Genomic DNA, 13,170 nt, shown 5'->3' with positions numbered 1-13,170 from the left:
ATGCAACATGCAACAGGAATAAGCATCAAGACAACTTGGTGATTCAGACTTTATTGGCAAAAGGGATGCTAAACAAATCTTGTCTGAGGCACAGGGTTGTTACTTGTAAATGACAAAAATGTCCCAGTTTCCATTAACTCCATACTCGGAAATATTCAGAACAATTATTTACAAAATAAGACAAAACTTTTAAAATTTACAAATAATTAAAAGGCATCGATAAAAATGAAAACAAAAACAGAGAAAACAACCCCCAAAGTAGAAGTAAAAAAGGAAGGGGTTCCCAATGAAAATACTAAAAACCACCCCCCAAAAAGAAGTATTTACACCACAAGTTAGCAATCATTGTAAATTTCATCCCTTGCCCACCCCGATTTACAAACTCATGCAGCGAAGAGAAAGAGGCTGCCCTAGAAAACCTACCCAGGCTGGGTTGTTATTGGTTAGTTGCTAGTGTCTGCTTTGTGTGCTGTACTTCGTGTGAAAACAGGCCCAGCCTCTATCCAATACTGTATGTGGATAACAACATTAAGAGCTAGGTGGACAGTATCTTTGTTTTCCTGGAACAGTAGGCGCTTGGTGAAGATGGCGCAGCCTAGGTGTCAAAAGCCATTAGAATCCTAGTAGCAATTGGAACACACCTTCAACAGGGCATAAGTAAAGAACAAGGCCGTAGGCATGAGATTTGCATGGAACTTGCTAACCTGCCAAATAATTTTCCTCAGCTACCTAGGTACAGGAGATCACTGTTCACTGGTATTGAGGCTAATGAAGTTGAGCTGTGAGCCTGTAGCCCTCAAGACTTGAATATACCGAGTCTCATGTGATCGGAGAATATAGGATGGTGTACTTGAAGTTCTTCTCTGATGCCTTTCCCTCCATTTTGGCCCACTACTCTTCATTAGCTTCCTATTATTCAGGTTTGGCTGTCTAGTACTCAATAAAAATTCATCCAAGAATATCTCAAGCTATTAATGTTTTAAGTTAAATACAGAAAACATCACATTATTTTGCATTTGAATGCAATTAAGGTAAATTGGGAACCGATTCTATAAGAGTGTAAGCAACATCATGCTGGTGGTTTCCCTTTCCGTAGGGAGTGTTACATGCTTACTAGCAACAGTTTTAGCAAGCCACAATTGATGCAAATTCCACTGGGATGATGCTTGCAAGCCAACGTCTGATGAAAACGTGTTAGCTTGCAATGTTTGCAGTTTAATCCCTTGCCCCTTCTTTGACCCCCCTCCCCTCCCCCAAATGATGCCCATGAGCCTCACTGCTGTTTAACTGGCAATGACATGCAGCATCCTTTGCAAATAACACTGACTTTTATCCGGAGATACCTAAAGGCATTTGGCAGTGTTACTTTTATTTGGATTCCCCTCAATACCCTTTCTAGTCTTTTGAAAGAATCTCCCACTTTGATATTAACAGTTGGTTGCCTTCCCTGAGAAAAAATGTGAGTTTATGCACTGATGTGCAAGATTGAGGCTAGCTGTTCTACACCTGAAAATCCATAATTAAATAGGGATATTTGTTTTAGTTATCGTCTACCTGGTTCATCAACCCTAATGTAAATTTAGAGTATACCATTATTTAAAGAAACTCTTTCAGTGTTATAAGGGATTCCTCAGCTGTAGTACTGTTCAAAACATGACCTGTTCAATTAGAAAGCATGATTGAAGAGTTACTTTTAAATACCAAATAAATGTCAGGATTAATATCTGCTTAAAGACAGATAATGGCTGGTGCATGTGGGGTGGGGATGAAACAAACTTGATCGGTTGTAGCTTTTTCTACTACTTCTGTTCCTAGTCTGACTAAGCCACAGGCAGACTCCTGTAAATAATAAAGCTATCAGCTACAAACAGATTAGCCAAGTTAATTTCACTTTTCTGCTTGAATTCAAGAGTCATGCTACCTAACTTATTTTGTTTACATCTTTCATCTTCAGCTATAGTATAGTAAATTTGCTCACAAGAAAATTCCACGACAGCCACTTATTTCTGAGAAAATATTCACAGCTGAAGCTGCAGGTTACGCTTTCTACAGCACTTTCTTAATTAGGAATAGCAACATGGACCTTTGAGTCCAAATAGGAAGGTAAGCTGCAAAAGAATAGGTAGCCATCATTCAGTGGGCAAAAACTAAGCAAAAACCTTTTTAGATATCCCTAATGGAGTCTCAGAAGAACAATCCCTTCCTAAATTACTTTGTGAATTGAGTCTTCTTCTCTTTCAGTTAATATTTGGTAGGGGCAAAGAATTACAGAATGGATTAAAACATTTAGGAGAACCAAAGCAACTGATATTATCTGAGAACTAACTCACAAAGAATTCCAAGTCTCCTAAATGACTTTGTAAGTAGAAAGATACACAACCATTCCACTTTAACTATTAGGGGACTGCTTCTCAGAGAGAAATGCAAAATGGGGCAAACAGCTGATGAAATAATCTCCATCATTCTCCTATTTGGACTGTGGTCTGGTATTCCTATTAAGGTTACAGCTGAAATGGATGTTCAGTGCAATAGACTTCTAGCTTTTATGGAAGTGAAGACATGCTTAGAAGATGTGGATAATGGAATGGGTGATCCTGGAAACTCTGAGGTGACAGAAGATTGGCTCGGCGGAGTTCTCCAAGGGCTAAGAAAGAGGCCCTACTTTCTAATACATAACCCTCCCCTTGGGGTTCTACTTGAGAATAAATTAGGTAAAATAAATAAATATGTTCAGCATCATTTATACCTTGCAAAATCCAGGTTAAATTGCAAAAGAATTTAGAGTGGGTTTTTATGACTGCAAACATTCACCAGGCATGCCCCCACTCAAAGCAACCCATTAATAACAAGATAGTGGAGACATTTCATTCCTACAGTTCTAATTATTTTGACAGTGAACTGGACTAAAAACTCCTGAATTTGTCATGCAAATGACAAAAGTCATTTTTTTTGCAGTAGTGAAAAATAAAAAACATGAAGTGCAAGATATAAATGAAGCAATGTATTGAAAATCATTCAAAATTTGCACAACTTCTAGAAGAAGAGCATTAGAAAGTGTCTGCAAGGATTTTGAAAGGCAACTTAGTTTTAGATTTCCCAAAGTTGAATCTCACTTAGTAATGTGAAAAGCCAGAAAAAATGTTTTTCCCTCTTCTCTGTAGGCTAACCAATAATAGTTTGACTACATCTTTATTGGAGAGCAGTTTTGTAAAAAAAAATGAGCAAATGTGTCCTTTTTCATGTGAAAGCAATTGGGAAGTACAGCACATTTAAAAAACTGTTTCGAATCAGAAGTTCCATTTGCAATAGCTGTCAAGTCAAGAGAGAGTTTTATTCTAAATTTGCCATTGACCTATATGCAGGCTATTTGGAACACTAGAGAGAAATTACGCAAAAGTAATCAGGATTCTGTATACCCTACTTTAGGCTAATCTCTGAAAGTGGAACATAGTAAGAACAATTTTGGTTGGGTGAGTAGCCAGCAGTAGGGCTTGAAAATGAGCTGGTTGCACCGGTTGATGAAATTCCCCCAATGTGCCCTGATGGGAGAGGCACTTAGGGAGCAGCTTAAGTTGCTTACTTATTTAAAATGTATTTGTTTAAAGGAATTGTGTGGCTTCCCATCTTCAGCCACAACAGCTCATGTTGCCAACCCCTCCATTCTAATGCCCCGACCTCCTCTAGTCAAACTATTTGGAGCAGAACTATTAATAAAGGGGCTAGAGAGAATCCATATGGTATGCTGTGCAGCCTTTATCCTGCCCAGATTTCTGACATTGCAAGTTTCATCCATTCACATGTTCATGATTTGCAGCCTGCCTTTCCTGCTTCCCACAAGCAAAGTCAATGAGGAAGCCGACTGGAAGCTGTGATCACATGAGATCCTTGCTTAACAATGGTAACTAGGGGCTGCCAGAACTGCTGTTGCTAAGCAGCACTGTCATGTGATATTGGCTTTACAGCACACTGCTTAGCAAGAGATTTCAATCCCAATTACAGTTGTTAACCAAGAACTACCTGTACTGAGGTCACGAAGTGATTTCCTTTTGTTTTAGGGATCCTAAAAAAGACTTACAAGAGCCTGCATTAACAGGACTGTACTACAAATTCAGTTGGAGTACTATTTCCCCTTCTGTCTTAACCCTCTGCAGAAAAGGAATGTAAGAATCTACTAGGCAGTAGGTTGTTTAGTGAACGGAGTGTTAGGTAAGACAACTGTGAGATGTTCTGTGCTAAGGTGAATAGCTGCACACAGTCTTCCCAAGAATCTGGAATGTTTTATCAGGCCTGTGCTTATTTTTATTTATTATTTAGCATTTATTCAGCTCTCATACCCACACCTTAAAACACAGAAGTCTGTGGATCACAAAGATACTGGCATTTTTATAAGAAAAAGATTGAAATAATTTCTTTTAAGAATTATAGCACCATCACCTGCAGTAGGGAAATAAGGCAGTGTGGAGACATGAAGATTTCAGCATTTTGTGGTTTTAAATTTCCTAGATTTACCCATACTCTGGCCATTCAAGCACAGAAACGGTGGCCAATACTTATTCTAAACTAGAAAGAAGATACCTACTACCTAAAATCCAGCTCCGTTTTCAGTTGTCACGGGAAGTCTGGTGCATAGGGTCAGGAAAACAAGGTGTGCCATGTTTTCCCTGGTGCTTACTGCAGATTGCTAAAAGTGGACAATAAAATGTAGTGATCCTACCCCCCCAAACACACACACACACCCTTTTTTTTTTACTGAGACCTGGTGTGATTGTTGGTGTTCATTACACTAGATTAAAATTGGCCAGTATCTAGCAGGCTGGATGCGAGGCTGAATAGTGTTGTAGGCTGATCATGCCTGAGGTTTAGCTATTCATCCTGATATAATGACAAAACAGAATTGATCTGAGTTCAGCTTGCTTATTCAAGCTTACATTAGAGCAGAATTCCTAAGCAAAGCCTCTCCTCAGTCTGCTCTCCTTCTCTCTCTCTCTGTATAAGCATCTGATCCTTGAAAGCAGCATCTCTTAATCTCTGGTGCCTTCTTTCCTACAGACGAAGCAGGCAGGCCAGTCAGCACAATACACCAGCTCATAATATTCCCCCAATGCCTTTTCCCTTAATGCTGTTCCTAAATGGAAAAAAAGGCATCTCCTTGAATTGGGAAATAGAACTCACTCGCAGGCACGCAAACATCCAACGTCATGAACCACAGCACAGCATTCACCTCTCACTGCTCAAAGGGGCAGGTAGGAATAGAAAGGTTTCCAGGGACAAGAGCCCACAACCTAGAGAGGCTTTCATTCTGTCCCTGGCTATGCCATGTAGGTTCGGTATTGCAGATCTTCTCAATGAGCTACAAGAAGATAGAAGATATTGCTCCCACCATGAAAGAGCATTATTCCTTAGCTGTGGCTGGCTCAGGAACAGCCAGTCCTAGAACTGCCGAAGAGATTGGTAGCTTCATGGCAGAGTTGTTCTTCCATCATCAGTTGTAGTCCTCTCACTCACTTGAGGGCCCTATTTTCTCCTCCACCCGGCTGCCATCGGAGGGATGCAATTTGCACTTAGAAGGGGAATGTCGGCCAGATGAACGCGATGACCGAGAAAAACAGGAAGTCAACGACTGAGAGCTGCAATCACAAGCAATATCCTATAAAGGGGAGGGGAGAAAACAATGAGTGAAAAGGAACAGGTTCAATTGAAGACTTGAGATGGCAGTTAAGAGCAGGAATCTTCACATTATCTCATTCCATATATCCAGTATGAAATTAGATCTATTTGTCAAAGATCTGTATACTTCAATTATTCTGAACAAATAAAATGGAATATATAAAAGATAACTGTGTGCAATGTATGCCCAACTTCTATTTTACATATGCCCTGATATCTAGTTAGCTTTACTTCAAGTTATTAATAATCACTTGCCTGTAACTTCATTCCTAAAACAGACATTATATGAAAGAAGAAAAGTAGTTAGTGAAATCAATGTCTACATTATAAATGAATCCTGATCTGGAAAAAAAGTGAAGTGTCAAAGGAACATATTAATACATTCCTTGGTTTCATGCAGTTAGAATAAGTATCTTCCATGAGCCTCCTAGGCAAATATGATTACTAGATTCATCTGAATTTTTTAAACTACTGTGCAGTCCATACCAAACTATTATGAAAGTCATTGACATGTTTGTGTTTTGGCCTTCACCTTTTTAGTAGATGGAAAATATCCTAGGCTACACTTTAATTCGTTGGGGAGGGGGCTAGAAACTCATTTGCTTCTGCTATTAAGGGTTATACCTCATATCTTGTAATAAATATTACCTCGTTGGCAATAGTAGCAGAAACAGCATCAATCTCCTTTAAGGTTCTGTCCTTGCCACCTTGGCTTAGACTGGACAGCTTTGGTTCCTCATTGCAGCTCTGCTTTGTAGGTTTTTTGGAGGTGTTTTCCAAAAGCTGCAGCATTGCTGAGGAAGGTTCTGGCTTCTTGTTACTGTTGTCCCCTCCAACTGGGTCTTTCTTGTCAGGAACCAAAGTGGGACTTTGAGTTCTACCACACACATTCCGGAAAAACTCTTGCACTATACCATATTTAGGTGCTTCTGGCTTGGCTTTACTTTCCTGGCATCCTGGCTTCCATATCGACTCGGTGCTCCCAGAATGCTCCACAACATTGAATAAGCTAGACAAGCCATCGTTAATGTTGTTTAGAACCGGGCTGTCTCTAGTAGTGGTGGACCGAGCCCAGGCTGACCCATTTTGCTTACTCTGATGGAGGTTCCACAAGCTTCGATCCTTGGAATTATCCAGTTTAGATGATGATCTTCTTTGTAGTTTGGGAGAACCATATTTGGGAGAGCAACAGGGCCGTTCAATCCTGGAATGGACTTTGTCCAGAGATGTTGAAATCTGCTTGGTGCGCACGGACACAAGGGAGGAGCTTCGTGGAGACCAGCTCTTACTACTATGGATGCTTCCTCTGGGTATGTCTGTCTGCAAACCAATGCTGACCGTCTGTATAGTCTGGGTACCAACATTGGTCAATCCCACTGTCTGGCTAGAGGTGCTCTTCACCTTTCTTTCTAGGGAACTGGAACGAATAGCCTGACGAACACAATTGGTGATTTCCTTCATGTCATCACTCATGTTGCCAGAAATTTCAAGGCCATGCAGAGATGGTGGGAATTTGGACACCGGAGTTACGGCTTTCTCACTAACAGGGCTACCATCAAGTAATTCCCGATGCTGCTTGGAGAAGTTACACAACCACCGACTATACATGTTTTCTGAGCTGTTTGACTCCTCCTTGGGCTTAGCCATTGTGAATAAGAAACCAGGCTCAACCATGATCTTCTCCTCTCTGTTGTGCACTAGAGGAGCTTCCAACCTGCGGACAACAGGTGGGCTATAGTATATGCGGATCCCAGTCTTGTCTGGAGCTGTATAGCTCCTCTGCATTTGTTTCTGAGTCTGTTCCAATGTGGGTAAGTTATTTGTCTGAATGTATTCACAAGGGGAAGCATCCAGCTTCTCTGAGGCCAGGCTCTCGGGTGTAGATTGCTTACTGTTCACACAAGCAAAGTTCTCAGGAATGATCCCAGCAGGGTCTGGCAACTTCTGTGTAGTTGCAGGTCCCTTTCTGTTATGGGTATTGTCTATGATCACAGTGCTGCTTTTGCCAGGAAGATAAGGAGAGCAGTCAAGCAAACTTTCAAATTCAGACATGGAGGAAACTGACTTTGTCCTAAACAGACAAGAGAAAGCAATGAGTAACAACCTAACTTTTGGACTGAGAATTTTATGTGTCCTACCTAAGTGATATCTACTCCCCCTCCCTCTGTCAATTCCGTCAGTTTCCCTGTCATTTTCCAATTAATCTTTTTAACATGTCTAAGGATGCAGCAAAAATATGTGTTATCATGAGAATATATAGAAAGTTGGTGGAATTTGTAGACCTGATTCAATTTCTCATGCCTTATGCTACTTTGCCAATGAGAAAACTCAGTGCTTATATTAATAATTCTGTATTTAAAAACAGTGTCATCATCAAAGTTACATTTTTCAGCATGGGAGTGGAATAAAAGCAGTAGTATGCTCTGGGTTATTGGTCTAAAAAAACTTTTACATGCTACTTGCTTTTGATCACAAAAATGATATTCTCGAATATTTTATGCTAATATACAAATCACCGATGGTGTCATAGTAAGATAGAGATTCTTATGTGCACATAAAATAATGAAAATGGTGTCTAAAATATGCTTTTGAATATGAAATGTAGATGTCCACTAAAAATAGACTGGTCATCTGTCAACAGTTATCCTACCTTTTTAAATTACTTCCGTTGATATCAATTTCAGAAGCTGTCTCTTTGTCAGTGATTTTCTCATTGAGGGTCTGAAAAAACATAAAAGAAGCTTTTATCAACTGTGCTTTTATGATCTTGTGTCAGGTGTAGAGAAACTCAGATAAAATAAGAGGTGTATCAGTTCTGTATATGAATTTAAAACTTTACTTGTTTGCCTTTAAATAGTAAAAAAAAGAGTTCTAAGACACAGGATGCTTAAATGGGTAATGAAAGTATAAACCAGAAATCCAGAATTGCCAAAATGTTATCTGTTTTTTTAGAAAGAGTCTTAAACTTTGCACGCTTGCTGGATCACACTAAGATCTATCTAGTGCTGGGAATCTAGTCAAAAGACATTAGAAAGTTCACATCTCTGGATGTGATAATTACCTACCCTTTACTTCCAGCCTATGAGTATAGCTTATATCCATATCTCTCTCTCTCTCCATATCCATCTCTCCCCCCCCCCACCATTCTCTCTCTCACTCTCAAACACTATAAGGCTCCCACTGAAACAGTTCAGAAAGTGATTGAAAATTGCTTGTTCTCCCAGGTCTTGGGGTTATCAAATCCCTATGTGATTTCTGTTTATTTCTCATTATGCTCTTTTCTTCTGGATGCCTATGACCTGTACTCCTATTTTAATCTTTCCTGCTTTTAAAAGGTACACCATCCAGAATTGGGCAGCCTCTAAAACACAGGTGTCAAACTCGCTGAGTTGCCGTCATGTGACACTTTGGGATCTTTTTCTCATTTGCAGAGCTGGGGTGGAGGTGGCCTGCACGTGATGCATCTGGCCCTTGGTCCGTCATTTGATGCCCCTGCTCTAAATCATAATAAGACCAATATTGGCTCTTCTTATTGATCTTGCAATTGGAATAAAATATGTTTATTCAGCTTACCTCTTTCCAGCTACCACCATGCTTCTCCATTTCAGAGGCTTTTAAGGCCCATCGGTTGGCACCTTTCTGAAGCTGAAGGGTTTACAAAACAAAGTTATCAAATGCTCAGCCAGCTCATAAGCACTTATTTGTCCTTCATATTCTTATCTACTTCAACAGTATCTGTGGAGACCTCCTGATTTGGCAAATTCACGACTGCTTTAGGATATCTCTCTGTCTCTTTCTGTGTGTGTCTCTCTCTCCCTCCCTCCCTCCTTCTCTCTCTCTCTCTCTCTGCTGTTTTTTTCACACACAGCTCACAAGCAGAAGGATGAGATAGCGAAGTAAGCCACTCCCAACTTTGCCCATGGAGCTGCCAACTCCAATCAAGTCAACCATAGGGTTTTTACTTTAGTCATTTGCTAATGTTAAAAAAAATAATCCTTAGGAAGTGACATTCACTTGAGGTAGATTGAAGACCATGCCTGGTTTCACTGTGCATCTATCATACTACTGGCATCTGCTGCTAAAAGGGGATTGACGAACTAGGTTAACCATATTGTGAAAAAACAGCCATAATAACTGAAAGTGCACCTGGCAATCTATATAGCCAACCTATGCACCATTTTAGCATTCTTTTGTGTGATCTCACAGGAATTGGATAACGTGATTTACTTTATTTTTAGCACAGAGATGCCTGTTCCGTCTCTTTGCCATTGTTTATTATTATTTATACAGTATTTTCATCCTGCCGTTTTTCCTAATAGGGATCATGTGGTTTGTCTCCTCACAACAATCCTAAGAAGCTGGATAGGAAGACAAAAAGAGGGAATCCAAAAATTATGAATTACTACTCCAATGCTAAAGAGTTGCTTGAGTTCAAGGTCATTTTGTGCTATGCATTGTCAGGCCTGCAATCATATTCCTTTTTAGGATCTTTGGCCTGCCACACTCTCTATTATTTCATTATGCTGTTTCATTAGTGTAGTAATTGGGAGGGGGAATAGTAAGGAGTAGAATTGTAGAATGTGTTGTTGTCATTCCTTTCTAGAAGCCCAAGGTCATCTTTTGTCTCTGCACCTCTGCACTTGACCGGAACCAGATGGGTGGAGATGCCAGCGTGGCCAAAGAAGATTGGACTATGTGATGGATTTAAAGGTGTGGGGATAAGATCATGAACTTTCAACTGGTTGGAATCCCAGGAAGCTTTTAGATTTGGGATTCCAGAGTTTGTTGCCAACATGTCTGTCTTATTAAATTGGAACTTTAAGGATAGCTCTGCCTTAGACTCTGATTTAATTCTGCATGATATTTGGAACGCTGACATGCATATTCTTAAAGACACATGACTCTCATCCAGTATGCAGTAATAAAATCACACTAATTTAAAAAAATCGTGAGCTAGGAGGACAAGATAGATTTCACACACATTCTTGGTTCCTACCTGGTTAATTTTATTCTGCAGTTCTTTCACCTGTTGCTCAGCCTGCTGTTGTTCATCCTTAAAATGGTCCAAGAGTTCCAGCTTTTCCTGGTCCCAGTTCTTCTCATTGATTTGAAGTTGCTTGGTCAGGTCCATAACAGCACTATATGATTCAGCTAAGAGATGCTGATGCTCTTCCCGTTCCCTCTTCAGAGCAGTTTTCCACTCAGAAAGAGCACGTTCTGCTGGACCTTTCCCAGTCTTAGTTTCTAACTGCAAGGACCAAAAAAAAAAAAAAAACACGAATTAAAACTAAGGCGTCCAGAAGGCACTGAAGACCTGGTTCTGCCAGCAGGCTGGGGGAACGCAGAGTGGGATGGATCCCATTAAATGGCTTGTGTGATGTGTTGTCACTGGGGCAAGTGTGTGTGTGTAGGATTATTTTATTATATTATTTTATTAGCAATAGCACTTAAACTTATATACCGCTTCACAGTGCTTTACAGCCCTCTCTAAGTGGTTTACAAAGTCAGCATATCGCACCCAACAATCTGGGTCCTCATTTTACCCACCTTGGAAGGATGGAAGGCTGAGTCAAACTTGAGCCTGGTGGGATCTGAACTGCTAAATTGCAGGCAGCTGGCAGTCAGCAGAAGTAGCCTGCAATATTGCACTCTAACCACTGTGCCACTGAGGCTCTTAATTTATTATATGATTCTCTCTTTTATTAGTTTTACTGTTTTTTATATGAGTTTTTTATATTCTTGCAGTCGCCATGTGAGAATAGGCGGCAATATAAATTTCCTAAAATAAAATAAATAAATGCAGTTTTGGAAGAGCAAGACCATTTCAGTCTTCTGCCTTATTTCCCTCTTTAAAGCTTTTGTTATAGACTTGGTCCCATCCAAGCGGTCATTGTAGATTAGAATGATATTGTCTGACATATGTGATGAGGCAGCAGGCTAGAGAAGGTCTATGAAATCCTGGGATTAGAGTGGGAAGAAATAAACTAAACCAGCAATCAGGAGGTAGCACCGCTACTCCCCAATGCTATTAGTAAGTAATTAAGATTATGGAAGTTGTGAATTATGAGAGTTGTAATCCCACCCTATTGGGATAACATTAACTACCTACTATACAGAGAACAGTTTGGGGTGGCTGGATGGCACTAAAACTGCCAAATTCACTTCCTAGAGTAATTCAGGTTTTTTAGCACCAGGCCACAGCGTGATTAGGATTGCTTTGATCACCTTTTCTCTAGTTTCTTTGTTCCGAATTCAATTTTATGCTGCAAATTTGCTCTACCACCTTTCCCCTCTTGCCAATATGATTTCATATGATTTCTCAAGTTTCTGAGCTCCTGGGAATTTATGAATGAAATAAAAATCTGTCTGTAGCCTCAATCTTCAACAGCAATATCACATTTTGAAGTTCATATATTTTCTGCATATTTTGAAGGAAGACTAAGCTGTAACTGTCCTTCATGAAGTCATGAAGTCAGGCAGTATAAAAACAGACTGATTCCAGGATTTCATGGCAAAAATGACTGATTAGGATATAGGGGGATAGAGCATTTCATGTTCTTCCTCCAAAAGCAGAAAAGAAAGGTCGATTACTCAGTCAAAATGAGGTAAAGCTCAAGCCTTTCAGAGGCCCCATAATCCACTGGACCGCAATATTTTTTCTTATGTTTAAATTGAATGGTAAAAGCATGTCCTCTTTTTTCTTTCACAATTCCTGGCCGTTCACCAAAAGAAAAAAAATTATATATGTATACACACACACACACACACACACACACACACACACACCAGAAATTCCTTCCCTGCCCCGTCCTGATAGGAATCATGTGAGAAGCTTGATTTTCTTGGAAATTAAGGAGAAAAAAATACATGCATTTATCTCAGAAGAGTAAGATAACAGACAAGATTCTGATATCACACCAGAGGTGAGTTCCTACAGGTAGTAATTTGGCCTGGGTCACTAGAACCGGCAGCGACTCAGGCCTGCCACACCCCTGAACCGGTTCTCTTGGCGGCGCCATAGGTGCCACCATCTTGTTTTTGTCTTCTGCGCATGTGCAGAACAATTTTTGTTGCACTACGCATGTGCATGTGGTGCGTCCCTGAGTGAACCGGCAGTAGTGGCAGTCATAACCCACCCCTGTATCACACAAAAACATTATTCCTGTAACAGATGGAAATAAAGCTTTTATTAGGGAGTTGGTTTCCAACTCTTAATAAACTGTGAGAAAAATCCACAAATAACAGGACCACTGCCAAATCGGGAAGAAAAGTGATGAGTAACAAATAATTAGAATAGATCCATTCGAGTCCTAAATCCATATTTCTATCAAACTGTAAATCTCTGCTGCTATTAAGAAAGGCTATTAAAAAGGAAGACATTACTAAAGCAACTACTAAACCTAAACAGAGCATGTGATGAAGTCTTGGGAATGATGAGCTCATTAAAGCAATCAGTTGTCTTGGTGCAGGCAAATCCCCAAACTCATGACATTCATCGCAAGC

At 40.0% G+C, this 13,170-nt stretch overlaps 1 protein-coding gene across 2 annotated transcripts in view; it reads right to left on the bottom strand.

The window, feature by feature from the left end:
- Positions 1–474: 474 nt before the first annotated feature.
- The window catches only part of SOGA1 (suppressor of glucose, autophagy associated 1), a 72,537-nt gene continuing 59,841 nt past the window's right edge, over positions 475–13,170 (bottom strand). For both annotated transcript variants that reach the window (XM_032218734.1, XM_032218735.1), the window contains exons 11-15: positions 10,664–10,915; positions 9,241–9,312; positions 8,318–8,388; positions 6,316–7,738; positions 475–5,647 (exon numbers count right to left, since the gene is read on the bottom strand). In XM_032218734.1, coding sequence (XP_032074625.1) covers positions 5,498–5,647; positions 6,316–7,738; positions 8,318–8,388; positions 9,241–9,312; positions 10,664–10,915 — 1,968 coding nt within the window. In that variant the 3' untranslated portion in view covers positions 475–5,497. The remainder of the gene's footprint in view (positions 5,648–6,315; positions 7,739–8,317; positions 8,389–9,240; positions 9,313–10,663; positions 10,916–13,170) is intronic.

Source organism: Thamnophis elegans, chromosome 5 (assembly GCF_009769535.1).
Source record: "Thamnophis elegans isolate rThaEle1 chromosome 5, rThaEle1.pri, whole genome shotgun sequence".
Lineage (NCBI taxonomy): Eukaryota > Metazoa > Chordata > Lepidosauria > Squamata > Colubridae > Thamnophis > Thamnophis elegans.
Note: the sequence above shows the minus strand (reverse complement) of the source record. Positions and strands in the feature narration are given on the sequence as shown.